Source organism: Enhydra lutris, unplaced genomic scaffold, assembly GCF_002288905.1.
Source record: "Enhydra lutris kenyoni isolate GAN:26980312 unplaced genomic scaffold, ASM228890v2 scaffoldscaffold15, whole genome shotgun sequence".
Lineage (NCBI taxonomy): Eukaryota > Metazoa > Chordata > Mammalia > Carnivora > Mustelidae > Enhydra > Enhydra lutris.
Window position 1 is genome coordinate 29,414,488 of NW_019154099.1, and position 22,427 is coordinate 29,436,914.

The 22,427-nt window shown below is 41.8% G+C and overlaps 1 protein-coding gene across 1 annotated transcript in view; it reads right to left on the minus strand.

Annotated features, from left to right (window-relative positions):
* Positions 1-4,454: 4,454 nt before the first annotated feature.
* LOC111147079 (Kruppel like factor 12) overlaps positions 4,455-22,427 on the minus strand; it is a 450,202-nt gene continuing 432,229 nt past the window's right edge. The window contains exon 9 of the mRNA XM_022502963.1: positions 4,455-5,460. Within this exon, the coding sequence (XP_022358671.1) occupies positions 5,279-5,460 (182 nt within the window). The 3' untranslated portion in view covers positions 4,455-5,278. The remainder of the gene's footprint in view (positions 5,461-22,427) is intronic.

Genomic DNA, 22,427 nt, shown 5'->3' on the forward strand with positions numbered 1-22,427 from the left:
CAGTCCGTGAAGAACTAGTTCATTGAGGAGGAAGATAATGGAGAAAAGAGAGCAATTGCTAGAAGCTTCTCTTTAGCACAAGTAAAATCCGATGCAGCTATTTCCCCTTTCCAGGCAAAGACATTTTGAATTTGGAATCAGTTGTTTGCAACTTAAAATGACTTCATTGTGTTTTAAACCATCCTGGCTAAATGGAGACGAGTGGCCACTCCATTTTGTCAGAGCACAAGGAATGTGCTCTGCCAAAGGAGAACAGAGTTCCCATGGCAATATTGCTAATTGTAAGATATACAAGGCATATCTGAACAAGTTTCTTTTTTTTTATTGTGATGAAAACTAGAAGCTCTTTTTTTTTTCCCAACATACTTCATCAAACTATTTACAACCTCTGTAAAATTTGCGAGTTTGAAAATACTTTTCCACTATCACATATGTTTACGAATACAGCAAAATATTTTCACTCTATTTTTTTTTAAGATGCAGTATCCTCCTATTTCATTTTCTTACGAAAATCTGAATTTCTATTGCAACTGCACAGTATTCAGCATAAAGTACCAATGGACATGGGTTGCTAAACAGACATTACTCTATAATGAAGCTGTGAAAATATAGCATTTTTAATTTTATATGTACACCTCTTAACTATAAAATGCAGGCAAAGTCATATATAGCATCATAAGCTGATTCCCTAATAAGGTAAATAACTTACATCTCTAGACAGCATGGACTATTACAAATTCATTCTTTTAAAAAAATTCTTTGTTGATATTTGCTGGCCCACTGGCTGCTGTGTATGCTGGCGTGTGTGTGTTGGGGGTGCCTGTACGGGTAAGTGGAACGCAGTGTGGGGACAAGCAGAAATGCATATGGAAGACGTGACTTACCAAACCCCTTTCCTAGATGAAACCAAATCAAATTGAAAGACTAGTTTTAATGAGATGCCCTACCTCGGAAAAACTGAAGGAAGAGATCTGGGCAATGAAGTTAGAGAATACATTCACTTCCTCCATGTACAGGCGTGAGTGCAGAGCGGAAGCGGAGGCTGGGCTATGGACTATGAGTATTAAGGCTTCCCGGGCCTAATGTGATCGGTGGGAATTCTCTCCCGCTCAGTCCCTTATGTGAAAACTCAGCATGTCGTGGGTGCTGGCATTTTGAACACTGCTGAAACTGTCCGTCCTCGCTGTGTGAGGACACCTTTATAACAACATCGTGGCCACATTTCTAAGCAGTCATAACAACAGGACAAAGGCGATTAGTTAGTATATCTGAAGGCCTCACCTCACCGGATTTATTCAATGGCAGCTTTGGTACGTATAATAAATAAAGTACAGAATAAGGAATACTGCATCTTTATCCATATACATGTCACCGTTCGAATGAACTGATTTCAAAGTGCAGAATTATATTTACGTTTAAAACACAAGTGGCAAAATTTGAAGTTAAAAAAAAAAAGGTGTATAAAAGGGAACACAATCTTTGTATAAGCTATTCCAAATTTCAACCACAAGGAGAATGGCCTTTCTAATCACCTAGAACTGGCATTTGTAAACACTGTAGCATCTTATAAGTTCGTACCCCTCACGATCTTCTTCCTATTTTCCACTTAAACTCTCAAGTGAATAAAAAGTGCTCTTTTTAAAAATGCAATTTGTATTACTGTTGCTCCACTGCTTTTGAAAATAAATGTCCTATAGTGTTTTGTCGAAGGGACGGCAGGCAGTAGGATACTCCTTATGGGAAAGCCATTAGGAAGTTTAGTCTAAACGTCTTAATAGAACTTAAGACAAGCTATCAAGCAGGCTTCCCGGAGTCCACACATAACTAACAGGACGGGGCCGGAGGCCGATGGGGAAGCGTGAGGCTGCTTCCTAACAACTTAAGGTCAGAATACGGGGAGGGAATCTGTTAGAACCTCAGGGTAACCTGTAACTTTTCAAAGAACATTAACTGCCTTGAACTCCGTCTCTACAACACACAGAGACCTCCAGGCCTACTGCAGCTTCTCAAGCCACCATGGCCGTCTGTGGAGAAGTTCTCAAACACGCGCACACGTCCAACTGCGAACTGAACAGCTCCAGAGTTAAAACCAAAGAATGCTTCTAGTTTGGGATGGACAAGTCCTGTGGATTCTGTGCCTTTTCTGGTGTTCATCATCTACTACTGTGCTTTTCTAAAAGAGGCTAGAATGAACACAGATGAAATGAGGAGGCTTCTTCATGCCTGAAGATACTCCTACCTGAAAACCCAATTCCTTCTCTCCCCAACTGCTTTCCTTTCCGAGGGGAAACATTAGTAGAAAACTCACCAGGGAGAATTTGTTATGTTCCAGGACGAGCCCCAGGGAAGTTTCAGTCCTGGGGTGAGATCAGCAACTCACTCACTCACTGTTTGTGCTTGGATCCCTCTTTAGAAGTATCGAGCATGTCAAGGGGGCGGAGGGGGGTTGGGAGATGGCGGAACACCGACAGTTTTAGCGGTTAACTTACCATCTCAGTCTGATTTCCACTCTCAGAGGGTGAGGAGAAAAAGCTTACTTCCCTGAACCTTTCCTATGTGATCGGAGAGGAGCAGCCCGTTTAGTTCTGTGCTAAATTTAAATCAAGCCGTCGCTCAGGAAACTCCCACTGCCTGTCAGTTCTATGAATTCTAAAAACCGTTTCTACCTGTGACACTCTCAAGACATCTCTGTGCAGAGAAGAGATCGGCCCATCCTCTGAGAGAAGGCAGAACGGAGTCAAGTCTACACCGCTGCTGGGTGATTCACCTACTGACTGCCAGCCAGGTTCCAGGACCAGGAAAAGGGAGGGCGGCTCGGCTGTGTTGGCCACTCTCCGTGTACTTTGCCAATGACCAGGAACCAGTGCTAGAATGCAGCAAGAGACCCTTTTCTACCCAAAATGGTCACAGGCAATAAGAAGTAGGAATTGTATACAGTACAGATAAAAAACTTTCCAGTTGGTAAAAAACCAAAAATCCAAAAAACCAAAGAAAACAAAACAACCCCCCCCACAAAAACAAAAAGCCAAAAAAACAAAAACAAAACAAAACAAAACAAAACAAAAAAACCACACACAAAAAAACAGTGCTTGGTGGGTAATAGATGTTGTAGCAAAAGAAGTTATTTATCAATAGACTCGAAGCCCTTGTTCGAGGGAAATTGCCTGATGAGTTTTTCAGACCTGGCAGAAAATGCAGAGCACATAGTTTTGAAGATAGAATTTGACCTGAACATCATTATGCTGTTGCTTGAACATTTAAAACAATTCCTTTTAATACCATCCAACACGAATTGTCTTTGTTTCAACGTTTTATCGTTCCTTGCTTCGTCAGAATAAGATTCTCTGAATTAGGGGATGATCCTAAAAAGGACAGTTCTGCCACCGGAAATTATTTCAGAATGTTCAAACATTTAAAAATGAGCTAGGAATATTGTGAGGTTAATTTGTGCAATTCCCCAAATCAAGTGTTTGTAATTAAAATACATTGCAAAGGTCTATGCTGGCAAACTTTTATATCTAAGCTATAAAAAATCTTAACAACGACAACAATAACAGAAAAAGTCACCAAGCCCCTTAGCCACGTAAAGCTGAAAGAAGAACAGCTTTTAGTGGGGAAAAAAAAATATGATAATTTTTCTGAAAGAATGCTTGTTGGTGATGTATTGCTTTGTTTACTGTATACTCCACTAGTTGCAAGAAAGGCTCATTATTTTAGGGGGTTGATGGGACTGTCATCTCCCCTCACCCTCAGCACGGAATGAGTGGGTTCAACATCCCTGTCTGTGTCAACGCAGAACCCCTGGGGTCTGATACAGTTTAGAAAATGAAATCTGTATAGAAGAACCTAAATGGAGAGTCACTTAGCCTTGGCTCTCCAAGTGAGGAAACTAGCACCATGTTAGGCTTTCCTCGGGGAGCACTCCCTTTCCACTGACTCGGTTCCAAGGAGGACTGACCCCTTAACCCAAGGGTTAATTCCCTGCTATGCCTCCTTGGCCTTTCTGTTCACCAAATAACTGTTTTCAAACAAGAAAAGGGGAGCATAATCTTTAATTGTGGTACTCGACCAAGCAGGACAACAAAATCAGCAGAAAGATTACCTCAGTGCTGTCCCTGCAACCAAGACCGCTAAACCACTGGGGTGTTTTTTACAATCCCTTTAGTAAGTATGAAAATTGTGGTAACGTGAGTCCTCAGTGAAGTTATTGTAGGAAAGTCCTTTTATTCATTATTGCTTTTCTCCTCAAGAGGCGCTTTATCCCATCTCTGCTTTGTCTGATTTTTCATGTTCACTGACTTTGCCCGAGCAGCCCCACCTCTTACCTTGGTGCCAGTGTGTCTAAGAAAGTTTTTTTTTTTTTTCTTCCCCCTGATTCCTTGTAATCAAATACTAGGGACAGGAAGAGATGATGCCTAGGTGACAGGACACTGCGATTTGAAGTGGGGCAGTAGTTTTTTTTTTTTTTTTTTTTTTTTTTAGACAGGCTCTTCCTATTCAACTACAGAACACCTCGGTGCCGGTCCACGCCAGGGCAGACGCTGGCACTACGCTCCACCTGAAATGTCGCTGCCCCTCTGCTCCAACAGATGAACAGAACGGAATCGAAACAAAACAGAAACAATCAACGACAAACAAATGAAAGATTCAATGTCGGTTTCTCTTCAGGGCATGGCCTAATGACAAGTGGCGGGTGGCGCTATTGCCAAGGGCCGCCTGAGTGCCCCTTTCTTTTCAGGTCATGGAACTCTCCAACAGGCTGCTTCTTCTCTACTTTCATGCTGCTCGCTGGAAACAGACTGGATGTGTGTTCTAGCTTACTGAGACAGGAACTAAAATTTCAGTAAAAAGAAGGGGGCAGGGTGGGGGGGTGGGTGCGGGAGAAGAATCCCAATCTGAAAGGTCCTGCTCTAGCCATCGGCTGGTGATAGGTGACCTTTAAGGGATCGATAACAAAACGTCTGACAGCTCAGAAAACGTACAAGCTACAAACATCCTGAAACGGCAGAGTACACGGCACGGGGAAACAGTGCCTGTCTCCTCAGCGCTTGTGTCACGGATCTCCCAGGCCAGCGTGAAGACGTTTCTCGTGCAGTCGCGATGGGGGTTACCTTCAGACCGAAAGGAGAAGGGTTCCTTCTTGTTCCTGCTCTGGTTTCAGACATCGTGGGATGGTGACGCCCTTTTGCGTTAACACTGTGGAGGGGATTCAGCCCTGCTGAATGGGGTGCCGCTAAGAGACCCAGCTCTTACGCTCAAGCTGGACGGGACGCACTCCTCACACCAGCATGTGCCTCCGGCGGTGCAGGGCCAGGTGGTCTGACCGGGAGAAGCTGCGATCACAGTCCGCGCACTTGAACGGCTTCACGCCCGTGTGCTTGCGGTAATGCCTTGTCAGCTCGTCGGAGCGAGCGAACTTCCAGGTGCAGCCTTCCCAGGTACACTTGTAGGGTTTCTCTCCTGGAAGAAAAAGGGACACACGCTTTGGGTGCTCCGTCACTTGCCCCCAAGAACCAAGCCAGCACTATGTGTGGGGACACTGTCCCTCTCCGTGGGGTTTCCGTGTGGTCATCTTTGGTCGGGAAGCCTCTGCACCCTGCCAGCGGGGTGGGGAGGGGTGGAGGAGGTCAGTCAGGTGGGGGCAGGGAGCGCGTTCCATGTCCTCCCTCCTGTGGTGACATCTGGCCAGTTAGTTCATTAACACTTGCCTCCTCGGTGACGGGGACGGTACTTTACGGTCAAAGCATCCAAAGGGCCAGACTGATCGCTACGGGATATAACCACAACCGCTTGACTAAAAAGGCTTTTTAGCTCTCTGACTAGGCTGATTTGGCTCTAATGCTGACACTCACGAAGAACTATATAGGGTCATTAATTACATTTGGTTTCAATACCCCTCCCCAAATGGGCATCACTTAGACGGTTTAAGGCTATTTTAGGACACAATGTCCATTTATCGGTCATGGGGAATAGGCACAAAATCTCGTCGAAAGGTAAAAGCATTCCGCCGCTCCCCAGAAATTAGGTATGAATGAAGCACATGTCACTCATAAACATCTAGTTTTTGCTTGTCTATTGGAAAAGAATCCTAGATAGCTTACAAGTGTAAAGTTTAAATACTCTTTTCAGTGATTTAATTAGGGTGAGCCCTGAAGAATCATCAAGTTGGTTTCAGTGTTGAAACTCATGGTGAAAAGCCGTCTGAAGAAGTATGTAATTTGACCGGGTCTTTCAGTCAACTTGTAAGGACGGTAAAATATGCAAAGGCTTTGCTGGGAAAAGATACAGTATCCATTGTCCAAATGAACTCCCACGGGGAGAGAGACAATGGTTGACCCAGGTGTGGGTTGTTTTTTGTTTGTTTGTTTTTTTTTCCTGGCTCTCATTCAGAATTGATGCCCTGTCCCCATGCAACCCCACAAAAAGTGATCTCTCCTGTTCCTCCCATCAAATAGTCAACAACAGGCATCCTGGCCACACACAGTCTTTGGTGAAAAGGGCCTAAGATAGGAAAGGGAACTTTTTGCAGATTCCTATGCATAGAGCTGGAGGGTGAGTATTTTTAACCCCACTTTACAGCTGAGAAAACTGAGGCTCAATGTAGTAAGGTAACTTGCCAGTGTCAGAAGAAAAAAATGTACTTGGCTCCAAATCCAGTGCTTTTCACTGTGCTGCAGTGGAATGCATAGTTTTTTCCCATGTAAACTTTGTCACACCCTCAAAGTTATTTCTACTTTCTCAGGTATTCCCAAATCATTCATTTCTTACTTATATCATGTATCGCAACGTATCATAAAAGTTTTATTCAGATGCCTTTCTCCTCCACCTGTTTCTGAATACATGGAAGTCAGTGCCTCTACCATTTCAATATCCTTGGAGCCTAGAGTAAGTATCAAACAAATGCTTGTATGAATTAGTGAAACTCACACACACACACACACACACACACACACACACACACACACACACACAGAACCACTGAACCCTATAAATGAGCGGACAAGTGATGCCTACATGGGAGAACCAGTCTGAACTGAACCCAACAACTTTCATTCAGCCCTGAAATAAATGCTATCTATACGGGTCTTTTTAGGATCAAGTGACCCTTTCAGAAGGGAGTGAATAGCACAGACCAGTTCAATCTAGAAATATTGATGCACTAACTGTGGGCCTCAGAAAGCTCCAGGTAACTCTGGAAGGGCTCCTTTCAAGGAGAAGCCTACTCAGTGCAATAACCTAAAACCTCAACCGTTGACTCATTCTAGATGCCCTACAGAGACAAAAATCTTCATTCGCAGGTGTCTACTGACCAAGTTGATCAGAAATTAAAACAAACAAACAAACACAGAAATCAGAAGCCCTAACTGAAAAAGATTGAGGGTCTCCTACATAGTATATTAATGGCAACTGTTACCATGCTTTTATTTACATGTCCTCCCTGTGTGTTTGTGAATTCACATCAGGAGCATGGGTTCCCACAAGCTGAGCTTGACATAAATCATGATTTCAAAAACACATCCATCTTTGGGACACTGTGCTCAGCTGGTGGCCTCTGTCACTAACAGGCATCTCCCAGTCCTCTCCAGACTGGAACCAGTCCAGAGTGTAAGGTTTGGAAAGGAAAAGAATAGTCGGTTTTCTTAATTGAAGGATGGATGCTCAAAGTGTCATATATGTATGACTCCCTTTACCATTCTGGATAGAGAGGAAGGGGACCCATAGGTGGGATAAGCCTGGAAAGTAAGTAGAGGCCAGGAAGGGGACGAGAGCCTCCAGTGTCATCTCAGGAAGGATGGTAGAGTTTCGAATGGCCCACCATGGGGACAGTTTATTGTCTCAGGTGTTCTCGGAATTTCCTTGAACACCGGGAGTAGGCACTTAATATTCTCTAATTTCTTCCTCACAATTATAATAGTATAACTTTTCCTTCCATTTTGGCTGTTTAATAATGACACTTATGTCCTTTCTACTTGAAAATCTACAGCAGAGAGTGGCTCTTCGGGGCTAAATCTAGTCTGTGGCCTGCTTTTTGTGCAATATTTGAGCTTAGAGTGGTTTTTATACTTGGTACGTGGTTGGGGAAAAAAAAATCAAGAGGGCTATTTCACAGCATGTGAAAATTACATGAAATTCAAATTTCAGCATCCATAAATAAGTTTTTGTTGGAACAGGAGTCTCCATACTGTTTCAGGCTGTCATGCACTGAGGGTAGAACCGAGCCCTGCAACAGAGAACGCGTGGCCTGCGGTGCCTAGAAATTTACTATCTGGCCCTTTGCGGAAAGTTTACTGACCCCTGGTGTAAGGGGTCACCTGAGCCTTCCGCAGGCTTCCTGATTATGTTAACTTACTGAATTGGGATACATAATGCACATTGTCAATTTGGGATGGGTGGTGAGGGAATATTTGGGCTTTAGAATAACCACTTATTCTCCTCATAGGACCCCATTTAAAATTCTAAGAGCCCACTCAGTAATAAATACATATGATACGGGCAAGGAATGTTATGCTTAAGCTTTTATGGATATTAAAAAGAAAGTATACCTTTTTATAAGAAATTTGCAAGGAAAATTCACTTACCACTCAGACAATTAAGTTTACTCTTATCTGGTAACCAAAAGAACAATGATTCTACACAACCCCTTTACAAGGTCACTGTGAACCTTGACCAGTTACTATTCTACTGAGTCTGGGAAGGAAGGCACAGGAGGGAAGGATCAGAAAGAGCTTAGCTGTATGGCATCGTTTCTAATATGGATACTTCAGGAGATGGGGCACAGGGGAAGCAGTAACTGATGGTAAGGCTTTCTTCTGTAAGCCCACAGAGGCGGAGCAGGAAAATTGAGTGCAAAATCCAAGTATTCTGTGAGGTGGAATCCAGGGCAGTAAGCAATCAGGAAAGACAAGGCTGGGTGAGACAGGTAAAGCGGGTCGAAAGGCACAAACTGCCAGTTACAGAGAAACAAAGTCATGGGAATACACGGCAACAGCAGGGTGACTATAGTTAGTAACACTGTATTACATATTTGAAAGTTGCTAAGAGAGTAGATCTTAATGAAAAGTTCTCATCACACACAAAAAATCATCTGTATCTGTGTTGACAGATGTTACCTACACTTACTGTAGGAATCATTTCACAACCTATACAAATACTGAATCATGTCGTACACCTGAAGCTGATTTAATGTCAGTTATATCTCAATAAAAAAAAAAAAAGACAAGGAATAGCTCTCAAAAATACCACAGGCAGACATGTCCCTGCTCTTGAATAAAACCACTGCAAATAATAAATAAGTTGATAAGTTATTAAGGGGCTAAGCGACGAATAAAGGCATATAATGAAGAATGTAAACCTTTTCCACTAGGGAGTGGGGAGGGAGAAAGCCTATCAGAAAAGAGTAAGCTTAACTGAGTGATAAGTGAATTTTCCTTGCAAATTTCTTGTAAGAAGGTATACTTTCTTTTTAATATTCATGAAAACTTAAGCATAATATTCCTTGCCCCTACTGCTGCATTAATAGAACTGGAGTTTGGGTATTCTCTCCCCATGCTTAAAATAAAGAGGGAAAAAAGAAAATGATTATCTTCTAATCTCTCTTCAAAATTAGAGGCTGAGCTATGGGGGTGGTGGAGGAGATGGCCACTCTGACCAGGTACAGGGCTGACCTCTGCCCCTCACTCAGGAGAGAACTAGGGTTTGATTATACCTGCCCACTACCTAGCATTTTATTAAAAAAAAAAAAAAAATGCTCTTTTTGGGCCAGTCAAGTTCTAGAAGTAGATACCAGAAAAATTTAGTGGCCATTGTATTGTATTCAGCTATACATTGTATTTTACACTTGTGCTTTAAAGCAGTTTAAAGGATATGATCTTACAAGCAAATTAGGGTAACAGAAACTTCCTGATGTGAGTAAAAACTTATTAAATGATAAATATGTTTGTAAGATGTATTGCAGTATGCATAAATGAACCCCGAAAGGATATAATGAGCAGAAAGAATCTTTCTTCCACCCTGTCTTCTTTCCTTTAAAATCTTCCTAGAAAATAAAAAACCCTAAATTTAACGTTAAGAAGTCAGCGTGGTCGGTGCAGAACGGTTAAGTGTATTTTCCACAACAATTTTCCTATGGAGAGAGTTGGCTTGGGCGATGAGAGGAGTCAGTCATCTCCCAGTCTGTGCTTCTCCGTCACACAGCTGCTGGGCATCGGGCTGAATTACAGTGACAGTAAACACGATTTCCAGTAATTTCTGTAGGAACTGTGAACTGCCCTTCAACGCGTTTGAATTGGATTTCAGCAAATGTGTTATTCAAACCTGTTTTCCCTAGAAATAAGCTGAAAATAAAAATAGCATGCCCACCTTCTTCCTTTTGTCTAATTCACAAGTACACTTAGAATCCCGAGAGGCAAATCTCTGAAAGCATGGTTAATAGCCCTCAAAATAATGGGAAGTTTTGACTCTAACATCGGATCACCTTTGATTTTTGTTTCTTCTACTAATCCCATGAAATAATGAAATGACAGAAAATGGTATCATTTATGTCTTTACCAGTAAGTCTTAGTAGATAATATTTCTTGGCTAAATTGAGACATTAAGTTGCTAGTGTCTCAGGAAAACCGAAGGACACCATCTGGGTGATTAATTGGTAGCTTAATCCCATGCCATACCTGGGGAAGCAGTTTACTAACTTGTAGGTCTTCAGTTTTTAAAGCGTGAAGTTCTCCATGTCCCATAACAAATCCAAGCCATTTCCACACTTTGTGTTTAAAAAAAAAAAAAAAAAAAAAAAAGGAAAGAAAGGATCTGGCCATTTTTTGAGCACAATCTGTCCTCCTCTGTTCTTTAAAAAACCTGGACTACACTATGAGAACCACTGAAAAAGGAAAATGTGAACCAAAACTAATAGCAAGAGCTTCTATTTTTTAAAGTGGAACAGTCCTATAAAGATGAAAGAGAGAGAGAGGGAAAAAAAAAGATCAAACGAGGAGGTTTGCAAAGTTTTGTTTTAGAACACTCTTTTTAACTGCACTTTCGGGGTTCAAGTTAAGTGTAATTTTTCATGCAAAACTGCCTGTGTGTGTGTGTGTGTGTGTGTGTATGTGTGAGTGTGTGGTGTAGTCACAGGCATTATTTAAACAGAAGTCTAATTAAGTGTCCTGAGAAAATGAAAACTCACGTCAGGTTTTTTTTTTTTTCTTGCAACAGTCAACAAACTGATTTATTATGAGAACCCCTGTCTCTTTCAATCTTGGTTAAAGAAAAGGATTAAGAGTCACTAAATGCATTTCCATGACATTTACCCAGCAGAGGCATAATAAAGTCTAAAGAAAACAGCAGGTATTGAATGGATTCCCAAAACCCACGAAACAAAAATAACTTTTTCAGGTACCTCCCATCTTACCATCTGAAATGCTGAAAGGTAAATGTGTACTGAGACAAAAGACAGGTGCCCTTTCATATTAAAATGACGTGTGAGCAATACGGAGGAGAGGAATGCGTCTTTGAAAAAGTCTGGGTCAAACAAAACAGCCATGTTCTCACATCAGCTTCTCTCTAATATTTTCTCAAGCAACTGAAAAGGAACACCTTTTGCAACAGGAAGCAGAGGCATTTTTTTTTTGCAGTTCAGAAGTGCATTTCTGAAATGTGTCTCTGTTTAACTTTTATAAAGTTACGGGGCCCCAGACGCTGACAAATGAGCTACATTACACTCAAGGCTCAACATATTTTCTGTGACAATCTGTTTCACTTGAGGAATGGTATTTGCATATGGGGGGTGGGGGGGAGTGGACCAGAATCAAGATTCCTATCTTGTCTTCTGGTTTCTGTTACATTAGTTCATAAAAGTTCACCCTATTTTAGATCTGGAAGGAAATAAGTTACTTTTAATTTTTTTTTAAGATTTTTTATTTATTTATTTGACAGAGAGAGATCACAAGTAGGCAGAGAGGCAGGCAGAGAGAGAGGAGGAAATAAGTTACTTTTAAAATGAGGAAACAGAAACCTAGAGCTGAGATTATGCAGTGCCTGACTTGTTCTCAGGGTAGACCGGTAGACCGAGGCTGCCTTCCCTCTTGGTGGCGGTAAGGGCGCAGGAAATAGCACAGGCTTTGAAATCAGGCAGAGAGCCTGGCCGAACGTTGGCTCAGTCATCGGTAATTAGACCTCAGGCTCAAGCGTTCAGCTTTCTGAAGCACTGTTTCCCCATCTGTAAATTGGACACACTATTCCTACACTTGTGAAACTAAGAAGCCCACGTAGCCAGTGACTGAGAAATGATAGGTTATTTAATTTTGTAGTTATAAAATTCAAGATTTTTCTTTTTTTTTTTCTAGGACATAAATAAAGTTAAAAACAGATCCTGTTTGCTATTAAAAAAAAAATGAATTAAGGGATTTCTGGTAACTGGATACCAATTTGATCTTGATTTTCCTAACATTTTAAATATAAAGCTACTTTATAGGCCAAAGAGAACAATGTAGTATTCAATAATTTGTTGGACCTATTTCACCTTATCAAGTTGATCAAACACACTGTGTTTGAATTGTGAATTGTCTGGTCTGAGTTAACTCTCTTCTTCACGATGTGTAAATGAGATCAAGTGGATTTGTCTTTCTTCCCCATGCAATTCCATAATGGCTATCTTTGATAAAAACAGTCTGTGCCAAAGCACATAGCACTTTCCGTGCATCATACTTTATTCTGAAGAACTTTACGGATGTGAACTTTACCCAATGAAGTTCCCAATGAAGTAGTTATAGTAACCAACCCCACTTCACCCAGAGTTGGTACGTGGTAGAGGTGGGATTTGAACCCTGGGAGTCAGACACCAGGGCCCTCAGTTTGAACCTCTCGTCTATATTGCTCTTGACACTTAAGTCACTGCTTTAATAAACCAGGCTATCTGGTCAGAGCTGGAGAAACAGGCTGAAAATGTGAATGAGTCCTTACAGGACAGACAATATGTTAACACAGAGACACTAGTCCTTCTCATGTAGAAATCAAGTATAAATGAACCAAAATATCCTATAATAAAAATATACTTTACTGACAGCAAAAAGTTCAAGGTCTAAGGGTAATACTTTGTTTGGCTCTTCTGAGTTTCTATTTCCACATAGTGACAATATTTATTTTCCCATGTTTCCGGTTATACTTTCCTTTCCGTTTCTTTTGCACAGTATCCTTCCTTTACCTGTCCCATAAAGGCTTACCAAGATTTTGACTGACTTCTCACCTGCCTATGTGCTCCTTGGCTCCTGTGGCTTCCACCACAACTTGTAAGGAAAAGATTCCTAAGAATCGACACCTCAGTCTCTCTCCTAAGCATTATAGAGATTTCCCAAGTGGCAGTTCAAAAGCCATCTCAACGTGACCAAAATTCTACTCAGCATCTACCATCTGAATAAGACAAGTTTCTCCTCCCGTTTTGCTAAGTGGAAAGAAAGGCAATCCCACTTCCTCAGGTATCAGTCAAGTCACAAACTTCTCTAGCTGGGGGATTTCTTGGACTCCTCACTGTTACTCTCTGCTGTGCAACCTAACTATTCTACCTGTCGGTGCTGCCTTCCAAGTATCTGCCCGGCCGTCCTCTCCAGTTTATCCCTCCCGTGGCAGGCGGCCTTTCTTTAGGTTCTTGCCACCTTCCACTGAAACCAACGTCTAATGGTTCTGTTTCCCTGTCTTATGTGCTACCCCCTCCAATACCATCTGAACTACTTGAAGGAACATTTTCTCAAACACAGCCTGATCATGTAGCCCTTGGGACCCGGGACACACCCATACTAAACTCTCATCACACCCTACTGTGATTGCTGGTTTTCCTGTCTGCCTGCCCCACTCAACAGCTCTGTACTGAGGAGGGTTTGCGCTTTCTTCATCACTATATCCCCAGGGCCGACACAGCTCGGTGCTAACAAATGCTGTTGGTTAAATGAAGGACACTACTTAAATTCAAATACCTCACATTCTTTTAAAAATATAACACACAACAGTCAAGAGTAATCTGGGGCGCCTGGCTGGCTCAGATAGTAGAGCGTGGGATTCTTGACCTCGGGGTTATGGGTTCGAGCCCCACATTGGGTGTAGAGCTTACTTAAAAAAAAAAAAAAAAAAAAAAAAGAGGGGCTCCTGGGTGGCTCAGTCAAGCATCCGGCTCTTGCTTTTGGCTTAGGACATGATCTCAGGGTCATGAGATTACGCTTTGTGTCAACGCAGAGTCTGCTTGAGATTCCCTCTCTCCCTCTCCTATGCTCCTCCCAGCTCTAGTGTTCTCTAACATAAATAAATAAAATCTTTAAGAAAAAAAAAAAGAGTAATCTATTTTGTGAGGCAGGGAGTCTATTGCTAGCATTCTATCCATTCTACCATCTTTTCTAGTCTAATGAATTAGAATATGTATTTTTGAGAAGGAAAATAAATTTGGGAGGTTTCATTTAAAACTGGTGCCATTTAAAGTTCTGGTCTGCAAACAAATATCTCATTTTAAACCTTTAAAATTAGTAACATGATGAGGAATGGGGCCTTCTATTTTGCTGTTCAAATGAGCATTAATTGTTTTCATCTTTAAAACAATATATTTATAATTCTTTTCATTCTTAGTTATGAAGACTTTTATTGAATAGTCAAGCACAATAAATATTTTTTATATATTCTTTAGGGGTGGATATGTTTTCTGCAAAGATACAGCTCCTCATTATCTTTTATCTTTAATGATTTCATTAAACCCACAAATTTCTTATTAGTAGTAATTTTGCCATTCAGGACAGGATGACTCAAACTCACAATCTAGTCATTCTCTGATGGAGCATGAGAAAGTTACAAGGGTTGGGATACTATTATCCGACTCCTGCTTACAACACCATTTTGACTGGAATATGGATAAAATAAACCCAGAAGTAAAAGAGGGAAAACACAGAGCATGGTCATGAGATGCCCTGGTGTTTTGAACTTTCCACTGTCATTAACGATTTGTTCACTAACACGAAAAGAATTAAGAAGGAGAACTCATTTAGTAATTAATTTATTTAACTGAGGTAATAATTGGTAAGGCTGTTTTAAAAGCCATTACTTTTCTAAAGCTATATAAAAGATGAATTTATTTTTACAAATTTTAAATAAGGTAACACTTTTTTCTTTCTTTTTTTAAAGAGGGAGAGAACCCGGGCACCTGCACCGTGCCGGGAGGGGCAGAGGGAGAGGGAGAGAGAGAGAATCTTAAGCAGGTTTCACGCCCCGTGCAGTTCATGCCCGGTGCAGGGCTCGGTCTCATGACCCTGAAATCAGGACCTGAGCCAAAATCCAGAGTCAGATGCTTAACCATCTGAGTTACCCAGGCACACCAAACTAAGGTTAACACTTTCAAAACCAAGTCAAGTGAAATATGCACGGCATCGGCACCTGCAAGCAGATAATCGTAAACCCAGGCTCAGCGTGTTTCTACACGGTCACTCTCTAGGACGATTGAAGTTAACGCCTCCACAAATGAAAACAAGTGCGACAGGTCCACAGCACTTTGCTTTTCATCCAGAGGATTTAGGTTCCCTTTTAGAAAGGGCACTTCGGTGCTTGCTCGAGGGGAGGCCCGCCAGCCGTAGGCAGGACCCATCCGCCCTTCCCGGCTTTCGCGCTCACCCGCGGCTCTCTCGGAGCACACTGCACGTGGTCCCCAGCTGTCTCCCCCACCGCATTCGGAATCCCTGCTGTCTTCACGGCGGACCCCTTCCTGTGCAGAGAGCCTCCCACCGAACGAGCACTCTACGGCCGCCTATTTAATCATTAATGCTTCTGGTCCTTGTCTTCTCACTGCCTTTCTAACAAAGTAAAATTTTAATAGACTCAGAAGAAAGACCAGTTCACATTAATGAAAAGCTTTAAAATTAGACCATTTAAAGTCCCTTGTTATGTTCTGACTTCAAAAGGACCTGCACGACCGTCAGTGAACAGGTATGGGCTGCCGGCTAGCCGACGGGGCAAGGCGGCTCGCGTGGAGAGGAGGCTGGCAGGTGTCGTGACAACGGGACAGGTTCTAGAGAGCCTGGAGCTTGAATCCCAGCTCCACGGCTCGTTCACTGCATGAAAGTGGGTGAGTGCTCTAACCTTACAGAGACTATACAGAGGTGACTGAAACAGGTCAAGCGCTAAGAGAGCTGAGCACTGTACCGGGATCTGGCAGGTTCTCAGGAAATGTCAGCTCCCTCCCATCTGTGGTCTCCATGTTTGTTCACAGCATTTCTTACTCCTAAACCACAGTGTGAAGTACCAATGTCTTCAAAGCCTCCCTCTTCTTACCCTCATGTCATCAGAGGGTGGGCCCTGTTGTTTCTACTGCGGCCATGTTTCCCACATGGCTCCCTTTGTGCTGGAGCATGGAAATGCCCAAGAGCTCTAGGATCATGGAGGCTTCTACCTGGCTGGGGAGGGAGGGTAGTCAGATAGCGTAACAGACCAGGGGACACCGAAACAGTTTTGAACAATTAATGGAGTTTCTAAAAAAGTAGGAAGAAAGGAGGGCCCTAAGCAAGCCATTTCAGGTCAGGGGTAAAAATGAACGATTGAACTCCATAGAGTTTAGCACATTTGGAGGTTCATGCGTTTGTATGGCTGAGGAAAGAGGGAAATTGGGATAGGGTCTGCAAAGGAGGTTTAACAGATGAACAGAAGTCAGATGAGAAGGGCCTTGATGAGTCAGATGAGAAGGGCCTTCCTACCCAGAGTAGGAAGGTGTCCCCAAGTCTCCTTAGCCATAACAGACAGCTCCATGTTCTTTTGTCATTTTGCTTCTACCTTTATTATACGGCTTTGCACTCTTGGCCTCTGTCATGACTGTTCATGTGAATCTTATCTAGTTTACTTATGGACCTCTTCACTGAAGATGGGAGCTTTGTCTCTTTTTGCCTTCTTCAAGAAAAAACCCGGCATGCCTTAGACATGGAAAATGCTCGATAAGTGTGTGTCCTGTTAATTCTGTCTACACAGATTCAAATGGAAAACTGTCTTTTACTAAGTACTTTAAATATATTCCTTATAAGATTATGTGTATCATCATTTTGCCAAAATGATGATAAAGAGGACTTGTTTAGGCAACAGCTTTTGCTTTACTTTTTCTGAATTATAAAAATGTTAAATTAGTAGGGTCTGAAGTACAGAGATGACATGATTATAGCTACTTGTGATGAGTGAATACCAAATGAGGCACAATTTTTTGCCTTGAATCTACTGGTCTCAACAACAACAACATATATCTGTATCAATATTCATATATACAATTTCAGTTGAACACCGAGTCCCTCTGATGGCTTAGTCACTGTATTTCCTGGGGATATAAAACCGAGGCCCCCTGGAGTAATTATACCAAAGAGTGCTATGTTTATGTTCAAAGATAAAAATGAAACAGAAAACTTGAGATTCACAGAGTGAAGTAGCTTATCTAAGTTTGCCCACCAGTTAGGGGCCAAGGCCAGATTCAACCTCTCATCTGCTGACTTCAAAGGTGGTTCTAGTCCTACTACAGTTTCCTGTTTCTCAGCAAGTAGCAGTATGCTCAGACTTACACGTGGTTTGGCCAAGACTTACCAACAACTTGTTGGGAAGGATTTTTACCTGAAAAATTCAGTTTGCTCTTAAGTGATTAATTATCTTGGCATCGCTAAGCCTGATGCTTTATCTAACAACAAATCTAGACAGCAGGCCTGACACAGTTTTATATGAGTGAGTTATTTAATTAATGAAGACATGTGGGAGTAGAAGCAGCACCTCACCACCTGATCGAGCAACTACAAGACCTATGAAGAAAGGCCACTAATATGCGCAGCTGTCACAGAGCTCATGAATTTCTTTGTAGGAATATCATCAAACCATTTCAGAATCTCACCCAGTTCAACATAATGTCAAATCAGAAGAAAGAAATGTAGGAATAGCAGTGAAAAGTGATGAGGCGAGTAAAAAAGTGAGAAGGCATGGAATCTGCAAGCATTTAGGATTGATGTGTGTGTCTGAATGTGTGTGTGTGCACACGGGTGTGTTCCAAATGCACCATCATTATCTGATATTAATTACAAAGGCATCATTCCTCAAGGGAAGAGCTAAATCATACAGCATTTCCTTCATTTATAAAAGGTAGGGAAGGACACGTTTTAGAGACTTAAATCACAGGTGGTTAATAATTTTAAAGCATCCATATGAGTTAACGTCTTTGAAGTGTAACATTCAGATAGGACTCACTTTTGATGAAGCCAGAGAGATAAGAAATGTGTTTGCTTGACAGTTACTAATTTTTAAAATTTAGGCATACGTTACATAGGGATTAAAATGAATATTAGACAACAGTGACTGAATAAGCCCCACGGATTTTTGAAGAGCAGGGTATCAAGCTAGAATATAAAATACTCCCAGAGTCATTCGAAACTGAATATTTTTATATGTTAATTACTCCTTTAAAAATCTGGCTTTAAATTTATCTTTATATTTTCTTTTCTTTGTTCATCATTAAATGGCCATATTTCACAGGACACTGATCATTATGTTCTGGCCCCCATGCCACCAGAGCGCTCTCCTTGACTTTCAGACCCTCCCAGACGAAACCCAACAGCTGGTTGTTGTGCGCCATCTAGTGGCTACAGGAATCATTAATGCCTGAATGTTGCTTGTTCTGCATTTTAGAAATACTGGGACATATATTTTTAGAAAATAAGAGAACTGTGAACAGCAATACCAGATTCATAAGACTATTTCCTTCTAAAATTGATATTTAAGTCATTTAATAAGCAATACAAATCTTAAAATGAAGTGAGGGAAATACACAGTACATGCTAGTTATGCGTAACAAAGGTTTAAATAACCATTAATTTAATTATAGTGCATATGTACTTAAATAGACTGTACATTGCTCCATGTAGGGGAGACACAATTTATACCAGTGAATAGGAACAATGTACCTGCTGACAACCATGGGTACAGGATTGCTGAGATACATAAATTTTTTCTCCTTTTTACCACACCTTAAATAATTCACCACAGGCAAATGTTAGCAAAGGTAGTTAAAAGTGTTTGCTCAGATCTTTACATTATTATCTAAACTGCATGGCCATGACAATACACTTAAATTATTTCCAAATTAAAACAAAATTATTTCCAAATTTAAAAAGGCACTCTTCCACACTTCTTCAACTGTATTTAATTTACTTTGCAAATTCTAAAGAGATGATTGATCACATACTAATAAAGCACAAAAGATCAAGTGTTAAAGGTAAAATTAACATGACTTTATCAAAGGAAATTTCTTATTGCTACTTGCTCACCTCCCATAGCGTGCGTACTTCTCATAAGTCATCTGTTATAATCCCAAGCTCTACATTCATTGTTATTGGTCACACAAAAATAACTTACTCAAAATGCCTGAAGCAAAGGTATGGCTGAGAACTTATTAAAAGCAAAGCAAGCCAACCTGAATCCCTCTACAACTAGTTTTGATTTCATTTTAAACAAAAGGTTGAGAAACCTTGCATAGAATTATAAATAGAAACACACAAGGGCTCACTTTGAACCAAGTTTCATTCGTTATTTTTAAAAGGACTATTACTTGATAATTTAGGAGGATTTATGTCTTGTGGAGTAAATATCTCTCTGTTAAGTGGATGAATGGATGTGGCATGTCTTGGTTTGGAGTAGGAATTTCACAAGGAATTTGCTGATGTAGCTGTGATACTGAGAAAGAAGGACTAGAGGTAGGACAGTTAGGTGGTTTTTTAGCTACTGGTTAACAAATTAGGACCCAGTTAGATGGAAGTCTCTGGGATCACATCTCAGAGCCTTTTCCTTTAACCTGTCTTACTTAATATCTGGCAAAAATGGAAAAGTTGCAGGAGAGAGCTAAAATACTAAATGCAAGGTGGGCAGGGAGAGGTTTCAAAGTCATTTCAACTTAGAAGAACAGGCCCAAGTCAACCAAATGGATGTAGACTCACTATTTCCCAGACTTGAAAGGGCATCCACAGCCCTCAGAATACTGGTTCTGTTCTGTATCTCCCACAAAAGATCAGCCAGCCAGCAGCGAAACATGTCCAGTGAGAGGAAATGCACTACTCCCAAGGGAGCCGTCCCGGGGGGGGACAGGTCAACTATCAACGCAACATTGCGTGTTGAGGTTTAACAAAAAATCCGTATAGGTATAAGGGAGGGACAAGATGTAGATCTCAGCAGTCTTTGATTTAGAGGACTTAACAGAGTCAACTGCTAGAGGACTTAATACTATTTTTACATTTTAAGAGGTGCCCATTCACAAGATCTCTCCCTTCAATTTGCGGTGTGAAAACTTGAAAAGACACAGTGACAAGTGGGACGATATCTAGAAAAAGATGGCTAAGACAACTGAGGGTACCTGATTTGGAGAAATGAAGATGCCAGTGGTTCATGCCGGGGAGGGGCACCGGGGCCAGGGAGTCACAGTGAGAGCTCTGGTTGAACAGGTAGTTGGGGCTGTTCCATTCAACCTGAAGGTACTGGGAGCCAAACAAGGCCCTAACAGGCCACTCCATACTGATGAGATGAGGACTCTGCCCTCAGAAATTTCACCCAGCTTGTCTTGCGGAGGAGTGAGCTCACCCCTGTGGGAACAATACCTGACCAGGAGCCACCAGTGCACAAAGGGGATAATGACAGCTGCGGCCACGGGTGTTGTGAAGGATCAAATAAAACAGAAGACATGTACGTGCGCAGAAAACGGCGTCGCAGGGACTTGTTCCTTGTGAGCGATGACACCCAAGGGATTTCCAAAGTTAGGCAACAAAGTAGACTCTGTGGCGTATAAGGTTGATGCGGACCCTAGGAGTCTATGATTTCATCTTATTAATAACCTAAGCTAATTAGTGCTGCTTCAACATTCAAAGTTTATATTGCTTTAAATGGTAACGCATACATCATGTCTCCCCTACTTTCATTTTTATGTTAACTGACCTGTAAGATACAAACCCGAATGTCCTGGGTTTGCTTTCCTCCCATCCACTGTGCATCACTTGGGTAATGGAACAGAGGTGTCTGTGTACAGATGAGGCTAACATGTACCTCAGAAAGTTCAAGGAATAACTCAAAACATACGATGATTTACGGAAGAAAGCTTCCTCTTCCTTTTTTTGTTTTTTTTTAAACAGAAATGCTCCCGTGAAAAGTGAGTCATGTGACCTGATCATACTTACGACTGTGATCGCTGTTCATTACCTACTGACGGGATGGAGCATGCTTCTTTGACCCTCATGTTTTTATACTCATTCTTGGCCTAAATGGTAAAGAAATTGATTCAAAAATAGTGCCAGAGACATAGATGAAAACCTCTCCTGGGGAGGCTCGGAATCAATGGAAAAGGCAAGAATTTGGAATTAAGCAGAAAAAGGAAAAGGACTGGGAGCAAGGATGAGAGATGAAGAGGCAGTTTGCACAATGCCTTGAACTGGGAGAGGTATTTGAAGTATATGTTCTACGTTAGAAGAGCAAAAGTAAACTCCAGATCCTGCAATGTGTTTTTGAGTTCAGACAAGCCTCCTACACCAGCAGTGCATCACACACACACAAATGATGCCTGTCTCGACGTGCAGAGTCACGGCGCAGTCTCTGTCCAGCAGCTTTAGAAACTGTCCAATGACATGACGAAGTAAACGGCAATGACATGATGAAGAACACTGGCTTACATGAGTTTGCTACCTCGGCCAGGAAATGGTGTTCATAGTGTGATTATTTTAGTATATTTTAAGATGTAATACTATTCACAGTTCTCAGCAGGAGTCTGTTCCACGTGAAGTTTCCAGGTAGAGGCAGATGCTGGCGTCTGGTGCCCATCAAGGACAGTCCCTGGACTCAGCCTGCTTGACCTGTGGCCCATTGGTACCAGAAATTACCAGGAGTGTGTAGGAATGACTTTCCCTCTCCTATCTGCTCCCTTGAGCTTTACACATTCCAGTCCCCACTTTTCCTAGAAAAGGTAGTGTAATTGTGGGGCTCTCTCCTTACCTTCAGTCTCTTCCCAGAGCCTTCCACTGGGGGCTCCCAACAGGACCCAGGAGCCAAGGAGGCTGGGGATGTTGGCTAAGGAACACATAAGGCACAGGACAGAAGGGGTGGGTAGGGGGCTAAGGAAAGAGTCACTAGGTTATTTCCTGGGTGGGTGGGTGGATGGATGAGTACACGGACGGGTATGTGGATGGATGGAGAGGTGGACGGATGTGGGGGGGGGGGGGGGATGGTGACAAGAGTCAGTAAATTGTGTGTAATCTCAATTTCTTTCTCTCTAAACTGAATATTAGAAGTCCTCCCTCTATATATAAAATACCAGTGAAAATCAAATGGAATCACATGAAAATATTTCTTACATTCCTTACAATAATTGATACACACACACACACACACACACACACACACACACACACACACACACACACACA